General features: G+C 33.2%; 1 protein-coding gene and 1 long non-coding RNA gene across 7 annotated transcripts in view; one reads left to right on the plus strand and one right to left on the minus strand.

The window, feature by feature from the left end:
- USP25 (ubiquitin specific peptidase 25) overlaps positions 1-24,786 on the plus strand; it is a 147,217-nt gene extending 122,431 nt beyond the window's left edge. For 5 of the 6 annotated variants that reach the window (XM_077118742.1, XM_077118743.1, XM_077118738.1 and 2 more), the window contains 5 exons: positions 660-739; positions 7,614-7,737; positions 15,295-15,490; positions 15,822-17,710; positions 24,054-24,786. In XM_077118742.1, the coding sequence (XP_076974857.1) occupies positions 660-739; positions 7,614-7,737; positions 15,295-15,490; positions 15,822-15,994 (573 nt within the window). In that variant the 3' untranslated portion in view covers positions 15,995-17,710; positions 24,054-24,786. Of the gene's footprint in view, positions 1-659; positions 740-5,293; positions 6,286-7,613; positions 7,738-15,294; positions 15,491-15,821; positions 17,711-24,053 lie in introns of those variants that run through there. The other variant, XM_077118740.1, reaches the window with a different exon arrangement.
- On the minus strand, positions 4,841-18,977 carry LOC143648540 (uncharacterized). Its single transcript, XR_013158612.1, has 4 exons — positions 18,870-18,977; positions 18,214-18,357; positions 16,295-16,364; positions 4,841-5,012 (listed from the first exon to the last, which is right to left on the minus strand). It is a non-coding gene; the product is annotated as an uncharacterized LOC143648540 (long non-coding RNA).
- Positions 24,787-25,015: the final 229 nt, after the last annotated feature.

The raw sequence follows: 25,015 nt of genomic DNA on the forward strand, positions 1-25,015 counted from the left end.
TAGAAATATTTAATGAGAATTAAAACTCATATGTTTTCTGGGATACATAATAGCTTCAATCCAGCACATGGCATGTAGGACAAAAACATTATAACCAAAAAAGGAAGTTTTTCTTTTTCTTTTTCTTTTTGAGTAGTTTTTGTATTTTGACTAATTCTCAACTTCTATTTAATGAACTTTTCCAGCTCAAAGAACAATTTAACAAGTTAAATTGTTTTTGAAGTTGGCATTACATAACAATACCTTACATTCAGCAAGAGTCTACTCTATGCCTAAGATTCTTATAAACCTTTACAATTGGCAAATAACATTTTTAAAAATATAGCATTAATAATTAAAGGCATCATTAATAATTAAAAGACTAACAGTCTGAAGAAGTTTGTGTTATTATCTGTGTTTTACACATAAGAAAATTGGGCCTAGAGAGGTAAAGTAGCCTGCCCAAAGTTTTTCACAGCTAGAAACTGACAGCATGGCTATAGAATTTGTATTCCTAATCACTAGACTATATATTTTTCTTTCAGTTTGCTTCATCAGATATGAAGTGAGTTCTACCTCTGTTAATTCAGATAGTTATCAGAAAAATGTGTTACTTTAAAGTCTTCATTTTAACTTTAATTTCTTACTCTGTATATTTTAAATATTTTCTATTCCTACAGGAGTGGCATCAGGATTATATAAAATTCAGGGAAACAACCATGTATCTCATAACTGGACTAGAAAATTTTCAAAAAGAAAGGTAAGGCAAAGTAGAAAAACTGTGATATAAAGAGCTTAATTTTTATACTTCATTTTATGACCTCATAGAAAGTATTTTATTCACAACACATTTTAATGAACTTTTTGAATTTTAGAACAGTTTTAGATTTACATAAAAATTGCTAAGATATTTCAGAGTACCCATATACCAACACATAATATGTTTCCATTTTGAATTAAATTTGTAAAGTTGACATTAGTGTCTGTGTTTTTATCCACCCACAAACACTGTATTGGAGACAGAATAGGATTAGATTGAAACCCAGAACGTTTGGTGGGACTAGAAATCGATGAAAGCAATAGAAGTGAAAAATCCCTCATGACCTAAGATGCAGCCCAGTGCATGGGAGGAACTCTTTGCCTACCCTAACGTCTACCTTGAATCACTAGCCTTTTTTTTTTTTAATTAATTTTTGAATTTCTTTTTTAAATACCAAAAAACACCAAACGCAAACATTCTTAACTTTTGATCATTCCGTTCTACATATATAATCAGTAAATCACAATATCATCACATAGTTGCATATTCATCATCATGATCATTCCTTGGAACATTTGCATCTATTCAGGAAAAGAAATAAACAAGAAAACAGAAAAAAATTCATACATACCATATCCCCACCCCTCCCCCCCACCAATCATCAGCATTTCAATCTAAATTTATTTTAACATTTGTTCCTCCTGTTATTCATCTTTATTCCATATATTTTACTCATCTGTTGACAAGGTAGATAAAAGGAGCATCAGACACAAGGTTTTCATAATCACACAGTCACATTGTGAAAGCTATATTATATTATGCAATCATCTTCAAGAAACATGGCTGCTGGAACACAGCTCCACATTTTCAGGCAGTTCCCTCTAGCCTCTCCACTACATCTTGACTAACAAAGTGATATCTATTTAATGTGTAAGAATAACCTCCAGGATAATCTCTGGACTCTGTTTGGAATCTCTCAGCCATTGACACTTCATTTTGTCTCATTTCACTCTTCCCCTTTTGGTCGAGAAGGTTTTCTCAATCCCCTGATGCTGAGTCTCAACTCATTCCAGGATTTCTGTCCCATGTTGCCAGGAAAGTCTACACCCCTGGGAGTCATGTCCCACATAAACGGGGAGGGTCGTGAGTTGCTTGTTGTATTGGCTGGAGAGAGAGGCTACATCTGAGCAACAAAAGAGGTTCTCTTGGGGGTGACTTTTAATCACTAGCCTTTTTAATATTCTTTCTTAGTTTAATCTGAATTTCAAATCAGGATAGTGTTTCCAATATTTCTCTTTCTTTCGACTTTTTGGATATTATAAAAAGTATGACTGGAAAACTTATCACTTGCCTTCTACTATTGCAAACACATTTTAGATTATTTTTCATTTAAATTACAGATGATTTTAAAGGAATTTCTACTTAGTAACCTGTAATAATGCTATTTATTTATTTTGTTATTAAGTAGAGAGGACAGATGTTCATTCATTTACCATTACAGATCATTTGCTAGTTTGTATTCATTTCTCCACATATTTCTTAATTCATATGTTTTGTCATTAATATACTTGACTAATAATATTTTTTTTAATTTAGCTTCCCCTTCGGAAGTCTATTTCATTTTTTTTTAAACTTTTTTATCACATAATATAACATATATACAAAGCAAAGAAAGAAAAAAGACATAATTTTCAAAGCTCTCTTCAAAAAGTAGTTATAGAACAGATCCCAGAGTTTATCATGGGCTACCATACATTGTCTCCGAATTTTCCTTCCAGCAGTTCCAGAACATTGGAGGCTAGAAGAAATAAATATTTTTTTTATCATCACAATCAACTTTTTTTTCTTTTTTTTGTGAAAAATAATGTATATACAAAACATTAAATTTCAAAGCACAGTGCAACAATTAATTGTAGAACATATTTCAGAGTCTGGTATGGGTTTCCACAATTTTAGGTTTTCACTTCTAGCTGCTCTAAGATACTAGAGGCTAAAAGAAATATCACTATAATGATTCAGCAATCATGATTCAATACTCATTTGTGAAACCTGACCTTCTCTGTATAACTCCACCATCACCTTTGATCTTTCTCCTACTCTTTAGGGGTATTTGGGCTATGGCCATTCTGACTTTTTCATGTTGGAAGGGACTGTCAATATTATGGGATAGGGGGTGGAATTAGCTGATGTTCTGGACAGGCTGGGCCCTGTAGGTTTCAGGACTTATCCAGGGACCAATCTGGAAGTTGTAGGTTTCTGGGAAGTTACCTTAGCTCATGGAACCCTTGTAGAATCTTATATAATGCCCAAGGTGTTCTTTAGGATTGGCTGAAATGGTTTTGGTTGGGGGTTGGCAAGTTATGATAGGTAGCAACGTCTAACTGAAGCTTACATAAAGAGTGACCTCCAGCGTAGCCTCTCAACTCTTTTTGAACTCTCTCAGCCAGTGATACATATTTGTTACACTTCTTTTCCCCTTTCTGGTCAGGATGGTATTGTTGCTCCCATGATGCCAGGGCCAGACTCATCCTTGGGAGTCATCTCCCATGTTGCCAGGGAGACTTTCACACCTGTATGTTGTGTCCCATGAAGTGGAGAGGGTAGTGATTTCACTTGCAGAGTTGAGCTTAGAGTGAGGCCACATCTAAGCAACAAAAGAACTTTTAGGCATACCATTTGGTAGGCTAAGCTTCTCTGTTACATACATAAGCTTAACAAGAGCAATCCTCAAGATCAAGGGATTGGCCTATTGATTTGGATGTCCCTAATGTTTGACAATATCAGGGGTTTCCCCAGTGGTAAAGTTTAATAATTTCATATTTTTTCTCCCATCCCTCAAGAGATTTTGCCAATACTTTTCCTTTTTTATTTGGGTGCGTGGTCCGCGAATCAAACCCGGGTCTCCCACATGAAAAGTGAGCATTTTACCATTGAACCACCTGTGCACCCTGCCAATACTTTTTTATTTTCTACTAATATATTCTAGGATGTATCCAGGTATTACATTAAGCTATATAGAATTAAAGGCCCTCTTTCTTATTCTGGGCTTCTTGTGTTTCATTTATTTAAATGAGCTATCCAGACAGGTTGAGTTAGATTTATGTGCAACAGAAAATTTAGATTCCAGAAAAAATAAACTTTTCTTCCTTTGGTCTCAAAAAGTAAGTGCGGTTCTAAAATACGGACAATGTCTTCCTTACCCCTGTGTTCTGAATTACTTTAATCCCAACCTGATTGGCTTCATTCTTATCTCATACCAGGTTATACATATATAAAACAGCCTCCCAAAAATCCGGAAATGATCATTACCACTCTGGACCAAATGTTACTGTTATAAGAGTGTACAATCTAGGCCCCTATTTTCTTATAGGCATTTTCTAAAGAAGACCATACAATAATTGCTCTTTTGTTTCTGGCTTATTTTGCCTCACTCAGTGTCCCAAGGTTCATTCACAATGTTGCATGCCTCATGACTTCGTTCCTTTTGTAGCAGCACTGTGTTCAGTCATATGTATACACCATCATTTGCCATTCTACTTCTCAGTCAGTGCATCCTTCAGCCATCTGCATTCATCAGACATCACATATAATGCCAGAAGTCCACAGTCCATCAGTCACACTTGCCACATTTTGAATGTTCAGTAGCCACATGTGGCTAGTGGCTACCATATTGGCCAGTGTAGATATAGAATATTTCTCTCATTGCAGAAATTTGTATTGGACAGCACTGCTCTAGAGAGCATTTCTCCCAACTCAAAAGGTTATCACACAAAAATAAGTGGTAATTGTATTAGTTTGTTAAACTGCCAGAATGTAATATACTAGTAATGAAACGGCTTTTTAAAAAGGAATTTAATAAGTTATTAAGTTTACAGTTCTGTGCCTGAAAGTGTCCAAATTAAGGCACCAACAAGAGGTTACCCTCACTCAAGAAAGGCCAGTGCCGTCTGGAACACCGCTGTTAGCTTGGAAGGCCTGTGGTTGGCATCTGCTGGTCTCTTGCTCTTGGACTCCGTTGCTTTCAGCCCTTGTTTCTGTGAGGGCTCCTCACTTGGCATCTGTATACCTGTACTTAGCTGCTCTAGGACCAAACTCTGAGTGTCATCTCTTAACTTAGCATCTGCCAGGGCCAGAGATTTGTCTTCAGGTTTTGGCTATTTCTGTGAATTCTTGCTTAGCACCAGACTATTTCTGTCTCGATCTCCGAATGTCTGTCTTGACTCTCCCTGTTGGCTCTGGCTCGCTCCGAAATGTTTCCTCTCTTAAAGGATTCCTGTAAAGTAATGAAGACCAACCTGAATTACAGTATTGAATTAGGATGAAAAGAAATGGCTGCTCCTACAAGATTGAATCAGGATTAAAACATGGCTTTTCTGGGGTACATAATTGATTTCAAACTGGCACAGTAATTTTAATATTTAAGCACAAACTAAGTTTTAATCGTTATATAATTTATAATAAAATTCCTTTTGGTCACTGAGATATAAAATATTTTGATCAGTAGCTCCTTTTTAAGAGTTATTATTTAATAGGAATATTCAAATTCACTTTTAGGATTTCTGAAATTTATGCTGATGTGACAAATATTAATATAATCTTAAAATTGAATACAGCTTCTATGATCAAAGAAGATATTTCCATTTTGCAGATAAAGAAACTTGGTTCCATAGACATGAAGTGACTTTGTCAAGGTCACGTAACTAACTAGGAATTAAAAATTAAGACACCGTATTCTCATATAATTAAATGAAACCAGATAAGTACACGAAGTGTTATACATTTATCTCACTCAGTAAGAATTAAGAGCATAAAACTCACTTTCTAGCTCTCTGCATAGCTTGTATATTAGGTTTTCTCAGTTAACATTTTCTTAAAGGACTTTTGATAAAATTCATAAGTACTTTTAAGTTTAATAATTTTTTTGTTAGTACTTGTTCAGAAAGCCAATATTCAAGTATAAATAAATGTGTTTTTTGAATTGGAAAGATTGACTAGCAAATTTGTAATGGTAACAAATGCTATTTTGAAATATATATAGCAGTTACCAAAGCAAGCAGCATATAAGGTATGGCCAAAAGATTCTGTCAAACTTGTTTTTAATGAAAACTTAGCAGTTGAAAGCCTTGAATGGAATATTTACTGATGAGCCATGTCTTTTCTGTGAGGAGTAAATGAAGCCAGAGTTTTAGGAGCCATAATTTTACTGTAGTGTAAGTGAAAATATAAAGAGTCTACTAAGCTTCTTGCTCTTATTTTATCTTAAATAACTACATGGTAACTGTACTGCTAAATCTCATTCTGGGTTTATTTTTAAACAGTTTTTAAACACTTTAAAGTTTGGTAATATTTGGAACATTTTGTCCACCTCATTGGAAAATTAGAACAAGGTCATGATTATTCTTGAAGAGGTGACTCTGTTCTAAAAGGCCAGATAAGAATGTTATTCTAGGGAGACCTTTTTAAAAAGCAGAATACCCAGTAGCTAGAAAAGAAAACTTGATATACCTCTTGTCAGTTAAATAACAGACTACCTCAAACTTGGTGTCGTAAGACAACATTTAACATTATTATAACTATATTTAAATTTTTTTATAAATAAATAATCTTTAGCTGAGGTTATGTCTATATTATTTCAACATAAAATTCATATTCATATTTTCTCAAAAATGCATTCCTGGAAAGAAGTCAATTTCAAGAAAATGTTTAAAAAACTTATTTTTCATGACTTAGTTTTAAGCTTTCTTTATCATGTGAATGAATTAACTTCCAAATAATTTGGGATAATGAGTTGATTTATATCTGAGAACATTAAATTATACTAACAATACATTTTCAAGTTTTTTTTAATTGTTTCTTTAAAATATTTCACTTTGGTTACTGTGCTGGGGAGGGCTAGGGAAAGTCCTGTTAAAGCTTGATTGGTACAGAATTTCTATTGAGGTTCATAGGAAAGTGGTGATGGATGATGGTGATAGCTGCACAATATTGTGAGGTTAAAGGCAGGAATTTTAAGTTTGTATATTATTAAGCTAGAAGCTTAAAAAAAATCAATGAAACAAAAAAAATTAAAAGTATTTCATTAAGATTTTGCATTTTTTCATATTTAAGTATATATACATTGATGTATGTATTTTTACCTATAAAATTCTAGGAGACAGATTATTACTTTGAAGAAAAAACAAACTTTTTACCCTCCTTTTTATAAACTTAGTTTAAACTTCATAACATCTATAGTTATATTAATATAGCATTAATATTACCAAAATATAACATATAGGTCTAACCCTGTCAACCTTTTATGTTATTTCTAGTTTTAATCCCACCACATATTCCATCTTTAAAAGTACTCCATTTTCCATTTCCCCCAGTTCTTTTTCTTTTACCTTTTTTTCAGCACCTAGAATGGTGCTTGTACTTAGAAAAAAACTGGTAGTTACTGAATGGCCAATTCGTGTTTGTGATCCAAAACCAAAATAACCTGATCCTTCTTTCAAACAAAAATGACTTTATATTGTTGAATAAGTGAATTGTTGGCATTCATGTCAGTATTAATTAAGAATCCAAATTGAAAACACTGGGAAAATCAATCCCAAAGAAAAGGGAAGTATCTGAATTCATCAGTTTTGTAATATAAACTTTTCTCCTGCTTTTTTTCCCCTAAATTACTAGGTCGTTTTTCTTTGTTCTTAAGACCTAACTATTCATTACTACTGTTAAGAAGATGACCATAAGCCTATAATACATAAAATATTTTCTATGGTATTGTTGTTTTGGTATAGTCAAAATTTAAATGTGTATTAAAATGTTGTTACAGTCATCTCTTTGTTTACAAAGATGAAATATTAATGCTATATGTTTCTTTTTAATTTTTAAGTTATATAGATTCCTTGCTGTTCCTTATCTGTGCTTATCAGAATAACAAAGAACTCTTGTCCAAAGGCCCATATAGAGGACATGATGAAGAATTGATATCACATTATAGAAGAGAATGTTTACTGGTAAGTTGAGTGCACATAGTAGGTGTTTACTTTATCATTTTGTCTTACGTTAGGCAGATTATCCATTCTCATATATCAGTGATTGATTCGATAAACTCTGATAGGGTAAGAGTCATGGTGATGTCTATAATCTGGGTCTTCACCATATATATTTTTTGTCTTTTTAAAAGTTATTTTCACAATATATTCTTAAGATGGAGTAGTACACTGAATTCCTTCCTTATCCCTCCTTCTTTATGGAACTCAAGTATTGCAGGTGATGAACCAGAAATGTTCTTAAAATGGGATCAGAATGATTAAGTTCCTATATCTCTCCATCACTGCTCCTACCACTCTTTTGAGGGATGGAGGAATGCTGCATACAGTGTGAGGAAATATCATCTTTATTTTCCAGAAAATAAATAGTGGGTTTTTTCTAACATTTTATAAATGATGATGCTTTGTATAAATATGTCAAGATTAATTTAACTATCCTTTATTACATTTCATTTAGTATCCTTTTTTGTACTTTGCAGTTGTTAGTGTCTCCACAAATATTTTCACTCTATTCGCTGAAATACTAATACTATTATAAATTTCTTATTGTTTTCACAGTCATTATGGATGAATTTACTCTCTCTAGGTATCTAGAATACTTTGTTAATGTTTCCTGAATCAACTATCCTGTAAATATAAAAATCGCAAATTCCATCTTTGTACTTTTTTTGTAATATGATAACACTCTTAGCTAACTATTACTTCACTCTGTATTGTGATCCTAAATTATAATTATTTTCTTAAAAAGATATGGAAATAGATATTCAGGGGTGTATATGTTTTGAACCTATCTAATTCTGTTACTTGGTTTAAATGTACTTTTAACAACTCTAAGTAGCTGTGCTGGTGAAATGTTTCTTTCAATAGATTTGTACATTATGCACTAATTTTAGTCTGCATAATGCATAATAATTCTAGTCAGCAGAAAAGGTCTTTAAAATTTTTGGATTGAGAGTATTAGAAAGTAATATTATTTTTTCTCAGCTTATTTTAGTGTGTCTGGGTGTATTTTTAAATTTGAATGGTGTGATGTTTTGTATTCATTGAGGGGGGTGTTTTATTCTCAAGGAACAGATCCAAAAACTTTTTGGCCAGTTTCAAAAAGTTTTTGGATCTGTGCCTTGAGAATAAAGGCTTAATTATAATTATTTCAGTTTTCAAATATAAAAGCAAAGAATGATATACATAAATAAAAATATATGTTTAGATTTTAGAGCAGGTTTATTAACTTAAAAATATTGAAGCCTTGGGTTATGGAAATATTTTGGTAAAACTAATTTTAAACATGAAGAGAATATTTCTCTTAACCTTTCATGATAGTAAGCCAGCCATACCTAGTTTGTTGTTTTACAAAGAGAATTAAATGGAACTTTATGAGCATGACTTTGGTGTTCCTTTCAAGTATTTTCATATCGAGTATTTACTGAATAGCAGGTTCTGATTAATAAAAAAAAATGAGGAAGACACGTTCTCTGTGTCTTACACAGATATGATAGTATGGTCTTATCTCAATCTGGTGAGAGTTGTACACAAATAATTTTTATGTATTGGGATGTGTCATTATAATATCAAAATACTATGCCTGAAATTGTTGGAAGGAAACTTGAGTGATAAGATGATCACTTATCTGGATCTTAGATAAGAGTTATATTTCTTGTAGTGAAAGAGGAGAACGTTTTAGGTAAAGGAACACATGAAAAGTGTGCATGGAAAGTATATGACAGAAAAAGCATGGAAAGTATGTGACAGAAAAGGAAGACGGATTTACTGTGGCTAAGTTATGAGGAACATGGTTAGGTTGAAGAGGTTCTGACAATACTTGTTGAGATAAGAATATGAAGAAATTCATGTGCAATTCCAATGAGATTTCATCTTATTTTCTAAGTTGTTGAAAGCCATTGTAAGTTTGATTAAGTTTGGCATGATCAGGTTTCATTTTCAGAAAACAATTGGCAACGTATACTAGAGAATGGACTGAAGAGGAAAGTAGCAATTGAAGTCCATAAGCTTAGACCTATAGACAGTGGAAGGAGGGGCTGCTCAAGCAAATATATGTATGCTGCAGTGGGTTAGAATAGACAATAGGAATGTATTTTCTTTTTGTTTTGAGGCTAAAAGAAATTCCAAATCAAGATGTCATCAAGGCAGTGTTTTTTTCATGAAGTCTGGCATTCAAGGGCTTGACTGCCAGCTGTCCTTGGTTCTTAGCTTGTCACATGGGAGGGCACCTGACAGCATCTCCTGGCCTCACCTTCTCTTCTGGGTTCGATTGATGTTTTGCTTCTGGCTGCTCCCTTTGTGGCTTTTGTTCTGTCTGAATTTCATTCTGCTTATAAAGGACTCCAATGTTGAGATTAAGACCCATCCAAATTGAGGTGAGCCACATCTGAACTGAAGTAACTCATTACAAAGGCCTTACATACAATGGGTTCACATCCACAGTAATGGATTCATTTAAGAACATGTTTTTCTGGGGTACCTACAGCTTCAAACCACCACAGAGGAAATGGCCTGAACTAATGCAGAAGTGCAGTGAATATCAAGAAGAGGATATAGAAAAAGGTGAAAGAAGTGAAATCAAGGGGCTTTATAACTATCGGATGAATCAGGAGCAAAATAGAGGAATCAAAGCTGTCTTACTTTCTAGCTTTGTTTAGCATTGGGAAGTTTTTTTTTTTTTTTTTTTTTTTTTTATTAATTAAAAAAAGAATTAACAAAACAATTAGAAATCATTCCAATCTACATGTACAATCAGTAATTCTTAATAACATCACATAGTTGCATATTCATCATTTCTTAGTACATTTGCATCGATTTAGAAAAAGAAATAAAAAGACAACAGAATAAGAATTAAAACAATAATAGGAAGAAAAAAAAACAAAAAAAAACAAAAACAAAAAACCTATACCTCACATGCAGCTTCATTCAGTGTTTTAACATAATTGCATTACAATTGGGTAGTATTGTGCTGTCCATTTCTGAGTTTTTATATCCAGTCCCGTTGTACAGTCTGTATCCCTTCATCTCCAATTATCCCTTCTCTTTTTTTTTTTTTTAATTAATGGAAAAAAAGAAATTAACCCAACATTTAGAGATCATACCATTCTACACATGCAATCATTAATTCTTAACATCATCACATAGATGCATGATCATCATTTCTTAGTACATTTGCATTGGTTTAGAAGAACTAGCAACATAACCGAAAAAGATATAGAATGTTAATATAGAGAAAAAAATAAAAGTAATAATAGTAAAATCAAAACAAAACAACACAAAACAAAACAAAAACCTATAGCTCAGATGCAGCTTCATTCAGTGTTTTAACATGATTACTTTACAATTAGGTATTATTGTGCTGTCCATTTTTGAGTTTTTGTATCTAGTCCTGTTGCACAGTCTGTATCCCTTCAGCTTCAATTACCCATTGTCTTACCCTGTTTCTAACTCCTGCTGAACTCTGTTACCAATGACATATTTCAAGTTTATTCTCGAATGTCCCTTCACATCAGTGGGACCATACAGTATTTGTCCTTTAGTTTTTGGCTGGATTCACTCAGCATAATATTCTCTAGGTCCATCCATGTTATTACATGGTTCATGAGTTTATCTTGTCTTAAAGCTGCATAATATTCCATCGTATGTATATACCACAGTTTGTTTAGCCACTCTTCTGTTGATGGAGATTTTGGCTGTTTCCATCTCTTTGCAATTGTAAATAATGCTGCTATAAACATTGGTGTGCAAATGTCCGTTTGTGTCTTTGCCCTTAAGTCCTTTGAGTAGATACCTAGCAATGGTATTGCTGGGTCGTATGGCAATTCTATATTCAGCTTTTTGAGGAACCGCCAAACTGCCTTCCACAGTGGTTGCACCCTTTGACATTCCCACCAACAGTGGATAAGTGTGCCTCTTTCTCCGCATCCTCTCCAGCACTTGTCATTTTCTGTTTTGTTGATAATGGCCATTCTGGTGGGTGTGAGATGATATCTCATTGTGGTTTTGATTTGCATTTCTCTAATGGCCAGGGACATTGAGCATCTCTTCATGTGCCTCTTGGCCATCCGTATTTCCTCTTCTGAGAGGTGTCTGTTCAAGTCTTTTTCCCATTTTGTAATTGGGTTGGCTGTCTTTTTGTTGTTGAGATGAACAATCTCTTTATAAATTCTGGATACTAGACCTTTATCTGATATATCATTTCCAAATATTGTCTCCCATTGTGAAGGCTGTCTTTCTACTTTCTTGATGAAGTTCTTTGATGCACAAAAGTGTTTAATTTTGAGGAGTTCCCATTTATTTATTTCCTTCTTCAGTGCTCTTGCTTTAGGTTTAAGGTCCATAAAACCGCCTCCAGTTGTAAGATCCATAAGATATCTCCCAACATTTTCCTCTAACTGTTTTATGGTCTTAGACCTAATGTTTAGATCTTTGATCCATTTTGAGTTAACTTTTGTATAGGGTGTGAGAGATGGGTCTTCTTTCATTCTTTTGCATATGGATATCCAGTTCTCTAGGCACCATTTATTGAAGAGACTGCTCTGTCCCAGGTGAGTTGGCTTGACTGCCTTATCAAAGATCAAATGTCCATAGATGAGAGGGTCTATATCTGAGCACTCTATTCGATTCCATTGGTCGATATATCTATCTTTATGCCAATACCATGCTGTTTTGACCACTGTGGCTTCATAATATGCCTTAAAGTCAGGCAGCGTGAGACCTCCAGCTTCGTTTTTTTTCCTCAAGATGTTTTTAGCAATTCGGGGCACCCTGCCCTTCCAGATAAATTTGCTTATTGGTTTTTCTATTTCTGAAAAATAAGTTGTTGGGATTTTGATTGGTATTGCATTGAATCTGTAAATCAATTTAGGTAGGATTGACATCTTAACTATATTTAGTCTTCCAATCCATGAACACGGTATGCCCTTCCATCTATTTAGGTCTTCTGTGATTTCTTTTAGCAGTTTTTTGTAGTTTTCTTTATATAGGTTTTTTGTCTCTTTAGTTAAATTTATTCCTAGGTATTTTATTCTTTTAGTTGCAATTGTAAATGGGATTCGTTTCTTGATTTCCCCCTCAGCTTGTTCATTACTAGTGTATAGAAATGCTACAGATTTTTGAATGTTGATCTTGTAACCTGCTACTTTGCTGTACTCATTTATTAGCTCTAGTAGTTTTGTTGTGGATTTTTCCGGGTTTTCGACGTATAGTATCATATCGTCTGCAAACAGTGATAGTTTTACTTCTTCCTTTCCAATTTTGATGCCTTGTATTTCTTTTTCTTGTCTAATTGCTCTGGCTAGAACCTCCAACACAATGTTGAATAATAGTGGTGATAGTGGACATCCTTGTCAGCATTGGGAAGTTTTAAGAGGGTGAACAAAGTTAATGTTGAACATGTTACTTGTATGATATTTCCAGAGCATTCTTTAATTCCATGAAATTAAATTTGAATAATATTTATTCAATTTTAACCAACTTAATATTGATTTTGAGAATTAAAATATCTCTGTGCTTGCATATTGCCAAAAATAATGATAGATACTTAAATGCATTAATCCTCTTAACCACTACATGGTGGAAGTAATAGTATCCCAGTTTTCATATAAAGAAACTAAAGCTAAAAGACTTAAGCAATTTCTCAATATTAGACACCTGATTAGTGACTGAATTGGAGTTTTTCGTGCAGTCTTCACAGTCAAGATAAATTTTGCAGGAATGGAATAATATAAATATAAGAAATAATATTTTTATATTTGAAATTCTCTTTAAAATCATAATGATTATTTAAAAGTCCTATTTTATCTTGCTTTAATTACCTAAGATTTCATACATGAACCCTTAGATATCATAACTATTTATTATATCTATATACCATATCTATTATGTATTTCTGTATTTCTTATCTCATGGTTTTTTGTGTTCTGTGGGAATGACTCTAGTGGACTATGCTTCAAACTTCTGCTTAGTTTTATAAGCAGAGTTTTATTAGAACATAGTTATACCCATTTATTTGCTTATCGTATATTCTACTTTAGCTCTACAATGGCAGAGTTGAGTAGTTACGACAGAGACTATATGGCCTCCATAGTTTAAAATATTTCCTAACTGGCCCATTATTAAAAAAAAGCATTCCCACCCCTTAAGATTGTAAGCTCCATGAGAGATTTCTGCATTATTCCCTTGGCTACACCTGCATCTAAAATAGTTTCTGGCACATAGCACGAACGCCATGTAAGAATCGTGAAGGAATATGATTACCTTCAGATTTTTGTATCAAGTACTCTGTAACAATTCCTATTCAGTTGATGTTTTTGGAGAAAATGAAAAGGTTTTCAAAATTAGCATGAAGTGAGGGGTAAGGGGTATGCTATGTATAATCTTTTTTTTTTCTGTTTGATTTCTTTTTCGGTTGTCTTTTTATTTCTTTTTCTGAATTTCTTTTTCTTTATTTCTTTTTTCTGTTTGATTTCTTTTTCGGTTGTCTTTTTATTTCTTTTTCTGAATTGATGCAAATGTTCTAAGAAATGATGAATATGCAACTATGTGACGATATTGAGAATTACTGATTATATATGTAGAACGGAATGATACGTTAATGTTTTTGTTCTTAATTTTTTTTAATTAATAAGTAAATTAAAAAAAAAAAAAACTGTGACCATGTCCACAGTCAGGCTCAAGGAATTGACCTTGGAGTGGAATTGATGGTGACAGTTAACATGAAAAGATATAGAAGCATGCTGAAAACTCAGGAACATGAAAATTTAGTAATGGAGTAGTAGAAAATTCATTGAAAGATGTTCCTACACTCTCTTCTGAGAGAAAGAAACAAAGAAAATAGGCATTGCATTCTAGCTGCAGTTTGATTAAACTCTTTCATAAATGTTAATGAATGCTTTTTCTGAATCTATGAATGATCGTATTATTTTATACCTTTCTTTTGTCGACATTGTCAATTATGTTGATTGGTTTCAAATGGTAAAGAAATCTTGTCTTTCTGGAATAAATTCAACTTAGTTGTGATAAAAAAAGATTTGTGTGAAAGAACAAAAGAGAAGGATGTATTAATACATTTTTTTTTCTAAAAAAAAAATTAGCATGGAGTCTGAATTTCTTTGTTTTTTAGTTATTTTTGAAGGCTTATTAAATTTAAATTGAGGGGAAATTCAGCCAAGATGCCTAATAGTTGGGACTTCCAAGTAAATAATTTTCTCTGATGAATAAATTAAACATAATTCCTGTCAGGATGATCTAAGTAATATAATCTGGATATGAACTTTAAAAACATGTCAATATATTTTTTTACTGCTTTTGGCCTCTGTTGCTGCTGTTATTATACACATAGCTTTGCCTAAGAGATTTTAGTGCCAGAATAAGTTGAGACTTATTTTTCACTTCCATTTGTTCTATCTAATTCTGTTTGTTAACATATTTATTATGTTGTCTTCAGTATTAACATTTAAAGGTATTTTTATTTAATTAAAAAAGAAACAAAACCTGTTTTTTTTTCCTCATTGCATTAAGAAATTAAATGAGCAAGCTGCAGAACTCTTTGAATCTGGAGAGGATCGAGAAGTGAACAATGGTCTGATTATCATGAATGAGTTTATTGTCCCATTTTTACCCTTGTTGCTGGTGGATGAAATGGAAGAGAAGGATATACTTGCTGTGGAAGATATGAGAAATCGCTGGTGTTCCTACCTTGGACAAGAAATGGAATGTAAGTTTAAACAATGTTGTTTGGCCCCTGAATTGTTGGGATTAAAAGTAGTTAGTATTTGATATTACTTATTCTTGCTGTTTTTATATTCTGTACTCTTTTTTATTTCTTTATCCTTATTTTTTTTTTCTTATTTACAATCTAAGCTGGGAACACAGCTCTTGACATTTACATTTTACCTTTTCCCCTAAATGGAAATTATTTTACATGTTTTGAAATAGAACATCAACTGAACACTCCAACTTAATAAACCATGTTGAGGATGATCATCTGATAATTTCTCACTCCTCTCCCTCTATCCCTAGTTGTATCTAATTGTTTATATTTGCAGCAAATCTCCAAGAAAAGCTGACGGATTTTCTGCCTAAACTGCTTGATTGTTCTACGGAGATTAAAGGTTTCCATGAGCCACCGAAGTTACCTTCATTTTCCACTCATGAACTCTGTGAACGATTTGCCCGAATCATGTTGTCCCTCAGTCGAACTCCTGCTGATGGAAGATAAACTGCGCACACTTTCCCTAAACACACTGTATAAACTTTTTTTAGTTCTTAACCCTTGCCTTCCTGTCACAGGGTTTGCTTGTTGCTGCTATAGTTTTTAACTTTTTTTTTATTTTAATAATTGCAAAATACAAAATGACTATATAGACTTTAGCCAGACTGCAAACAATAAAGCTGAGGATCGCATGGTACTCAGACTTTGTTTTAACCAGAACTGATGTATAATTACAAGTCTGATTGATTTGACTATGGCAAAACCATGCTTTTGCCACCTCTTGTTACAGTATTATTTTGCTTTTACCTTTTCTTTATCTTCAGCTTTCCATTCAGTCTGGGTCCTTCCATGACTGTAGCCATTTAAGTGTTCAGCACTGTGTAAGACACATAATATTTGGTAGCTTGTAAATGAAATTAAAGAATAAAGTTTTATTTATGGCTACCTATGTGTTTGTAAGCAGGTATATTGTATGTTAGTGTATTATTTTAATTATAATATATAAATGGATTTTGTCTGGAGATTTATTGAGTGATGGATAGATTAATACAAGTCTTAATTTTATTCTAATATTAGCACATTAGAATTTTACTGTTTGACACTTAAAGATATTTATATTTTGACTAAGTTGTTGAATTTAGGATGGCATCCAAGCATGTTTTGAATTCAAATCAGGTTTCCACTGAAGTGCGTGGCTGATTTTTAAGTCAAGCCACACTGAAACTTTTAACTTTTTCATAGATGAACGTTTTATTTTTTTACATATTTACAATAATATAGCAAGGTGATTATTTCAAGAGAAACCTGAATAAAGTACTTGAATAAGGGCTATTTAATTGTGAAACTTGTAAGAAATATGTATATGTATTTATACATATATATACATGCACACACATATACTTCATAATGGAGGACAATATTTTGCATTATATAGTTATTATATTTTTGTAATTGTATACCACTTTAAGAATGTTCTCTACTAATCAATGCTGTGAAATTATGTTGATATTGTTAAACTAAAAGTTGTGAAAATCTTACCTGCTTTTATTCACCTACTTTTTAAAAGAGGAAAGTCTGTAGAATATATTTTGTAGATGGAACTGCTGTTTAAATTAATGAAATAATGTGAATGAAATCAGTGCTTTTAAAGGTAATTATGCTACCAACAACGTATTTTTAAATTTATAAAAATTTCTTTATAAATGATGCTTTGTTAGCATAGTAAAATATATCATGATACCATGTGTATGTTTGTTATAGTGACGTCAAAACTAATGCTCTTTATAAGTGCCTCATAAAAAATCCTGGAAGGAGGAGGAAGAGGAAAATATTAAGCTATTTTTTGATGTTCTTTATAAAGGTTATCAGTGTACTGTTAGGATATTAATAACAAGGAATTGGTACTGAATCTGTTGGAAGAGTTAAGACTTTGCAGATTATAGTTATCAAAATGTGTTTTAGTTTAGGTTTTCAGTTCTCTGCTGAACGAAATTAGTATTCCGCATTGGTTCTAAATCCTTTCGAAGTTTAGATACTTCATATGTTTTATCAAATCTTTTGTCAAGTATCTTCGGTATTTTATGATATTCTGTCATAATGTTAAAGTTGTGTTTAGGTGCATAGTTGACCACTGAGACATGAAGTGCTTAAACCATATGGAAATTACTTTCAAAATCATTTTGAAAGGTGCATCCAGAAAATCATGTGGCTTTTGTGTTAAAGGTAAGTAATATTATTATATTTACTTTGTACTTTTAAACCAGTAGTAATAAATTGGAAATACTTATTTAAACAGGGACCTTTTTCAAGACCTAGAGAGACAACTGTTTACATATCAGTTTTTAGTCTAGTCTTAAGATTTAAGTCAGTGAAATTTCCTTACATAATTCACTGGGTTAAGTATAATTCACAGGTAATAATTTAAAAATCAGAGTCGCATAATACTGTTGTCCATTGCAGGTTATACTTTGATTTAAATTATTCTTATTTTGATTATTCCAGTAGTCTGTTCCCAAAAATTAGGTTTTGAAATAATTTGAGGTAGAATAAAAAGTGGAAGAATTTTAGAATTATAGGGACTTCTCATAAATGCAGGGTTTAAGGACATTATAGCCAGGAGTGAAATTAAGAGACTACTCTAATACTTCATTAAAATACATTAATGACCATGCTCTATATCAGTAATTCTTAAAGTGTTGTCCTTAGACCAATAGATTCTGCTTCACCTTGGAACATATTAGAAATGCAGATTCTTGCACACCGCCTCTGAACTACTGATTAAGAAGTCTGTAGTTTAGGGCAGACCACAGTGGCTCAGCAGGCAGAGTTCTCGCCTGCCATGCCGGAAATCCAGGTTCGATTCCCAGTGCCTGCCCATGTAAAAAAAAAAAAAGAAAAGATCTGTAGTTTAACAAGTTATCCAGGTGATTCTGATATTTGCTTAAAGTTTGAGAACCACAACACTAAATAAAACTATTTGCAGCATTTTTTGCATCTTATATTGACACTATAATTTCCATTCACTCACGATCCCTTGTTTTATTGAAAGCTTTTCCATCTTTCCCTCACTTGCAGTTTCAAGGAAATGGCTGAAAATTCTTTTGCTTAGTTTTAGATTTAACTGATAAAAAAGTGGATTTTTCCACCTGTCTGCTTCTCCAGAAGTTAGTATCCCTCTGTATTATGAATCAAAATTGTTGACTCCTACCTCTGGGTCCTACTATAATCTCTAAAAAATTTAATAACTTGGATGTATGGAAGGGTGGATAAGAGTATCCATTTGTAATTTTTTTGTTCACTTTATATTATTAAGTAAATTAAATACCATTAGTTGTGCCTGTGATAACTTCATGCAAAAATGTGACATCAGCATCATTCTCACCTGCCATGCTGGAGACACAGGTTTGATTCCCGGTTCCTATCCATGCAAAAAAAAAAAAAAAAGTGACAGCCCAGTTTACATGCCTCTTTCCCAGTAGGAATATGGTTGGTGTTCTCTGTTTTAGTTTCTCAGCTGCCAAATCAAATACCACGTAGTGTGTTGACATAAACAATGGGAATTTGTTGGCTCACAGTTTCAAAGGCTGGAAGACTTGCTGCCTCCTGAGGTAGGTAACTTCTGGCTGGATGGCAGTATTGGGGTTCCTTAGCTTTTTCATCACATGGCAGTGTAGATGGTAGCATCTTCTCCTTTCTCTTCTTGATTCCATAGACTTCCAGCTTCTGACTGCTCCCCATGAGTCTCTGGCCTTCTCTATAAGGCCTCGGGTAATAGAATTAAGATACATCCCGATTCTTTTGAGCCACACCTTATCTGAAGTAACTTCATCAAAGGTTCCCATTTACAAATATGTTCATACTCACAAGACCAGGGATTGGAACCTGAACATGACCTTTTACAGAGAAGAATATTCAATCCCCAATACCTCCCTTTAGCTTCAACTATTTATAAATAGTTCTGCTCGCAGATCTACTCCGTATTCTTTTACTTTCGCTTCATTATTACAATAATAGCAATCCAAGTTAGAAAATGTCTTCAATGAATTCATCTAGTCCAGAATTTTAATTTAAATTTTATTGAATGAATGAATGAAATAGTCAGTGTTGATTCCTGGCCCTTGTTCATATGTTTATCATCTCACTTAACTTTGTAGCATAGATATGTTTTTATTTTGCTAGAGTTTTGTCTTGTTTTTAAAGATACCTCAAAATATCAATTCTCTAATTTATATATATATATATATATATATATATATATATATAGAGAGAGAGAGAGAGAGAGAGAGAGAGAGAAGTTTTAGGTCTACAGAAAAATGCATAAAATAGAGTTTTCCCCAATACTACCCTTTTATTAGAACTTTGCGTTAGGTGGTACATTTGTTGAATGAGAGGAATAATTTTATTGCACTATTAAATATAGTGCATTATTTAGCATAGGATTTACTGTTTGCCACTTTTTTTTTGTATACTGTATGGTGGGGGTCACATTTCATTCTTAATCCATGTGAGAATCCCCTTATTGCAGCATCATTTGCTGAAGTTTTGTTTGTTTGATTTTTCGTTTGTTTGTTTGGGAATTGTATGGATCAGGAATCGAACTCGGGTCTCCCGCATTAGCAGGTGAGAATTCTACCACTGAACTACCCTTGCAGCCCCTGCCACAGTATTTTTAATTCTTACTTCCTCCACTTACCTTTTTCCACTACCCCTTTCATCCCTAGCCTGGTAGTACCACTATTAATTATTATGGCCACAACTTTTTCAATGTTTGGGTAGTTGTTAAACAGCGCATACACATAAACAGTGAGGTTTTTAGTGGGAAGGAAAGTCACTTATACAGAAATGAAGTTACCATCTATTTCATACACTTTTTTTAAAAAAAACCTGTAATTTCTAGGCCTCAGTTCCTCCTTTTTTTAATTAGCCTTTATAAGTCACTTAAAAATAATTAAAATAATAATAGTAAAATAAATAATATTCAAAAATAATACAGGAAAACAAGGCATGATTGAGGGAACTATTTACAAAAATAAATATACACACACAACTAAAATTTCAAATATCCTGATTATTCCATGCACAATTCTCCTCAATGTCTCAAACCTTCACTACTATCCTTAACCTCCTGATTAATGACAATTCCTGTGACAACAGATGAACTTTACTTCATCAAGAAAATTGGGAATATAGGTTATGATCCCCCCTTTCAACTATACATGATCCTCTTCTCAACCTGGCACTTCCCTAGTTACAAATTTGCAGTTAATTATTAGTTAACCAGAATATAACAAGGACATAGGCTTCATTGCTAATATTATGAGGAAGATCAAATATTTGGAAGGCATATTTGCTCTTCCACATAAATTATCCAAAAAATTCTCTTTTTCCCCCTTGTACCAGCTCAATGTCTGTCCAGTATCAGTGAGTCCTTTAGCACTTGGTCCTCTAACTTTTTTATTAATTTAGAGCTAGATCAGTCATTCTCTCCCTGGTTGTCTGCATCCAAAATATATATGCAGAGCTTTATAAAAACAAATCTCTAGGCCCTCTTTTATCATATGTATTCTTAAAAGGCTTTTAAAGTGAGAACTTCTGTGAGGACACTTGGTCTAGATAAGTGCTGCTTCAACATTAATTTATCTGAGAACCATCTGTGGCCTTAACTTGAAAGACTGAGATTGAATATAGCTAAAGTACGGTAGAGGAATTTGATTTTTCAATACTACATTACATGAAATGGTAGAGGTTTAAATTTGCTTATGTACTCTAAGTCGTAAGTTGGCCCCACTTTGGCAGGTGCTCTAGCCAAAACTACATTTAGATATTTTTCAGACCTTAACTTACTGCTCTGCTCTCTCTTCATTGCTAAGTGCTTAAGGTGCAGGCTCTAGAACCAGATTGCCTGGGTTCAGATCCTGGCTTTGCCATTTACTAGCTTTGTGTTGACCCAGAGTGAACTCTTTTAACCATACTGTACCTCAATTTCCTTATCTGTAAAATGGGGGTCACGATATAAATAATACTATTTGTTTTAATCTTTAAAACAAGTGGTATTGTTTTAAAGATTAAATAGGTTTCTATCTGTAAGACAGAAAATGCGAAATATTAAGTGTTCAATAATTGTCAGCTCTTTACAGTGTGTCACAATTCATTACTTCCACTCCTGATTTTCAGGATTTTTGACTTCCTGAGACTTCTTTGGGTTACTCTCAGTTCTACCTGCCATCCTTGTTTCTTTTTCTGTCTGCTTCTTAAACATCAGGGGTGCTCAAGATGTTGTACTTGGCCACCTTCTCACTCTCTTTATCTTCCATAGATTATCTTCTTTACTAGTTTGTCTTCCTGTACTGCTGTATATGCCTGTGACTAGAAAAAATCAGTTTTCTAATAAAAAAGTTCCATTCAACAATAAGTTTGGCCTCCACAAGATTGGATTAAAAGAACAGGGCTTCTCTGGAGGGCTTCTCTGGGGTGCATAATAGTTTGAAACCAGCACATACTTTCAGAGTGATTTGATATACATGTCTGTCTGCCACTGATGAGCTGAACTCCTCTAGAAGGAGACTGTGTCTCTTTTTTCTACCCCGGCACCTGTTAGCCTGTCTGACAGCATAGTAGTTGATGTGGTCTTACAAGTTCTCCAACTTTCTAGTCATCCCAGATCTGCAATATCCAGTACTATAGATAGAAGCCACAATAGCTGTTTAAATTAAAGAATTCTGTTAACTCTGTCACACTAACTACATTTCAGGTGCTCAGTAGCCATGTGTGACTATTGGCTGCCATATTGGACAATGCATTTTAGAATTTTCCAATTATTTTATTTTTAATATTTTTATTGACAAATTTTCACACTCGTACAGTCCATACATGGTATATAATCAGTGGCTCACAATATCATCACATAGCTGTGTATTCATCACCATGATAATTTTTTAGGACATTTGATTCATTCCAGAAAAAAGAAATAAAAAAAAAGTCTTACATCCCATAACCCTTACCCTCCCTCTCATTAACCACTAGTATTTCCATCTGCCCATTAATTATTGTTTTTTTGACATATGATCATTCTATTCTACATATATAATCAGTAATGCACAATATCATCATATAGTTGCATATTCATTATCATGATAATTTCTTAGAACATTTGCATCAATTCAGAAAAAGAAAGAGACAACAGAAAATAATTCATGCATACCATACCCCTTACCCCTCGCTTTTTTTTAATTTATGATACATAACCACGTCTTATCATATGATCATTCCATTCTTGTTATATAATCAGTAACTCACACTATCATCACATAGTTGCATATTCATCATCATGATCATTTCTTAGGACATCTGCATCATAGAATTTTCCCATTATTGCAGAAAGTTCTGTTGGTCAAAACTGACCCAGATTCATGCTTAGGACAGCCCATCTAGGTATTTTAACAAAGGAGATGCGATAAGAGCCATTATAGGCATCCCAGCTGAAGGAAGCAACTACTGTTCCTAGGGCTAAAGAAACTGCAGTTACCAGAACCTTGGCGCTCCAAAAGGGTGATGACAATGGAGTTGGTGCTCAGACCTCTGAAGAGGTTCACCACTTAACTATTCTTGTTATTTCTGAGGGATACAATGAAGATAATTCTGGAAATTCTGAAAGTAGTTGAAGATTGGAATCAACTGCCATTATTAGGATCACACTGATAAGAAATAGCAAGCAAAAACAAAGAATAAATCTCTTTTTCCTCTTCCTACCTGCCACAGTCCTTCTAGCATTTTTCATTGGCAGAACCTAGTAGGAAAGTAGCTGTTGAAGGAGTCAGGGAAATGTAATTTGCAGTGTTCCAGCCCCAGCTGCAGACCAGAGAATATTGGGATGGAATAAGGATTTGAGGATAATGGTGGAGGTAGAGCTGAGGGAGAATATGGAAAGAAACAACACACTAGTTTCATTTCAAAAGACTAGTCTTTATTTAAAGTTGCTAATCCCTAAAACTCCAAATCTTCAGGTAGAGATTATTAATGAGAACTCAAGAGTACATGCACTGTTTCCAATTGAGATCTTGCACTTTTCTGTCAAATGAAACTTTTTAAGGGTGTTAATGTTTAAAGAATCAGCAAGGAAGGTTTGTATGTATTATATAATATGTATCCATTCCTGTCCATCCATTAACACGTTTATTGTGTCCCTGCCATGTGTTACACAATCTGTCAGGTGGTACTTCATAAAACAAATAAGCTTAAGTAATGAGATGAAAGTAATAATCCACTCAAATCCAACTATCCAGAGTTAGACACTGTTGATACTTTTGTGTTGATACCTCCAGATAATCTTTGTATATACATGAACACGTACACGTGGACATACATACACACACACACACACAGAGAAAAGATTTTAAAAGCTTAGAAATTATAAATGTTAGACATATTTCCAAGAATGTATGTGAAGATCTACTTTTCTTTGTGCTTTATAGTTTTTGATAATGAGAATATAATCTATTTTGGACGACAATATAGGCAGCTACATTATGTCTATGTATATATTATTTTTGTGTATTTTGTCTTTCAGACTAATTTTTAGAAGTATAATTTCTGTCTGGATCACCGGGAATGCAGATTTGAAATTTTGAGTTAATTGTCAAACTGCCCTCCACCAAAGCTGTTCCAGTTTATGCTGCCACAAATAGTATATGAGTGTGTTTCTTCATATGTTCAAGAACATAGACTGTTGTTCATCTTTAATAATTTTCACTGAGAGCAAAATTTCTTTGCATTTTATTGATTTTTAGTGAGAGCAAATATATTTCAATATACTGTTTGTATTTCTTGCATAATTAGCTCTCTCCTTATGCCTATTGCACTTTTTCCTTTTAGTGTTTACCTCTAGAATTGTAGTAGTTCATACTGGGCATCGTTTATCCTTTATTACAGACATTGCAAATATTTTTCCTTCTGTCATTTACTTTAAACTTGTTTAAAATAGTATTGCTTTATGACCGACCATTTTTATTTTTATATAATCAAATCTGTTGACCTACATCATCATTTCCACCTTTGATGTCTTATTTAGAAAGAATTTCCCCTGTCGAAGATTATAAAATTACCTATGTTTTCTTCTGATATTTTTATGATTTTATTTTTTATGTAATTCTTTAATATAGATGGAAATTATTTAACTTAAGTGGTGAGGTAATGATTCAACATTCTCCATCAAGATAAATTCAATTGTCATAATCCATTTATAAAATAATCCCTGATCTAAAATGTAAACTCCATTCAATAATAAATGTTTGTATTTGACATCGATGAACACAGTTTAGTTCCATTTACGTTTCTGTCTATTTCACTATTTTCCTAATTTAGTTAGTATTACCTCAGAGATTCTGTTTTCACATTGATTTTAAATATTTCTTTTGTAAAAATAAGTATTCTCATGTCTAATAGGTCAAATGTTCTCCAACAGACATACAATCCTTAATACTCTCCCTCCCCCCCCCGCCCCCCAGAATTTTCAATACTATTCTTACAGGT

This window comes from Tamandua tetradactyla, chromosome 10 (genome assembly GCF_023851605.1).
Source record: "Tamandua tetradactyla isolate mTamTet1 chromosome 10, mTamTet1.pri, whole genome shotgun sequence".
NCBI lineage: Eukaryota > Metazoa > Chordata > Mammalia > Pilosa > Myrmecophagidae > Tamandua > Tamandua tetradactyla.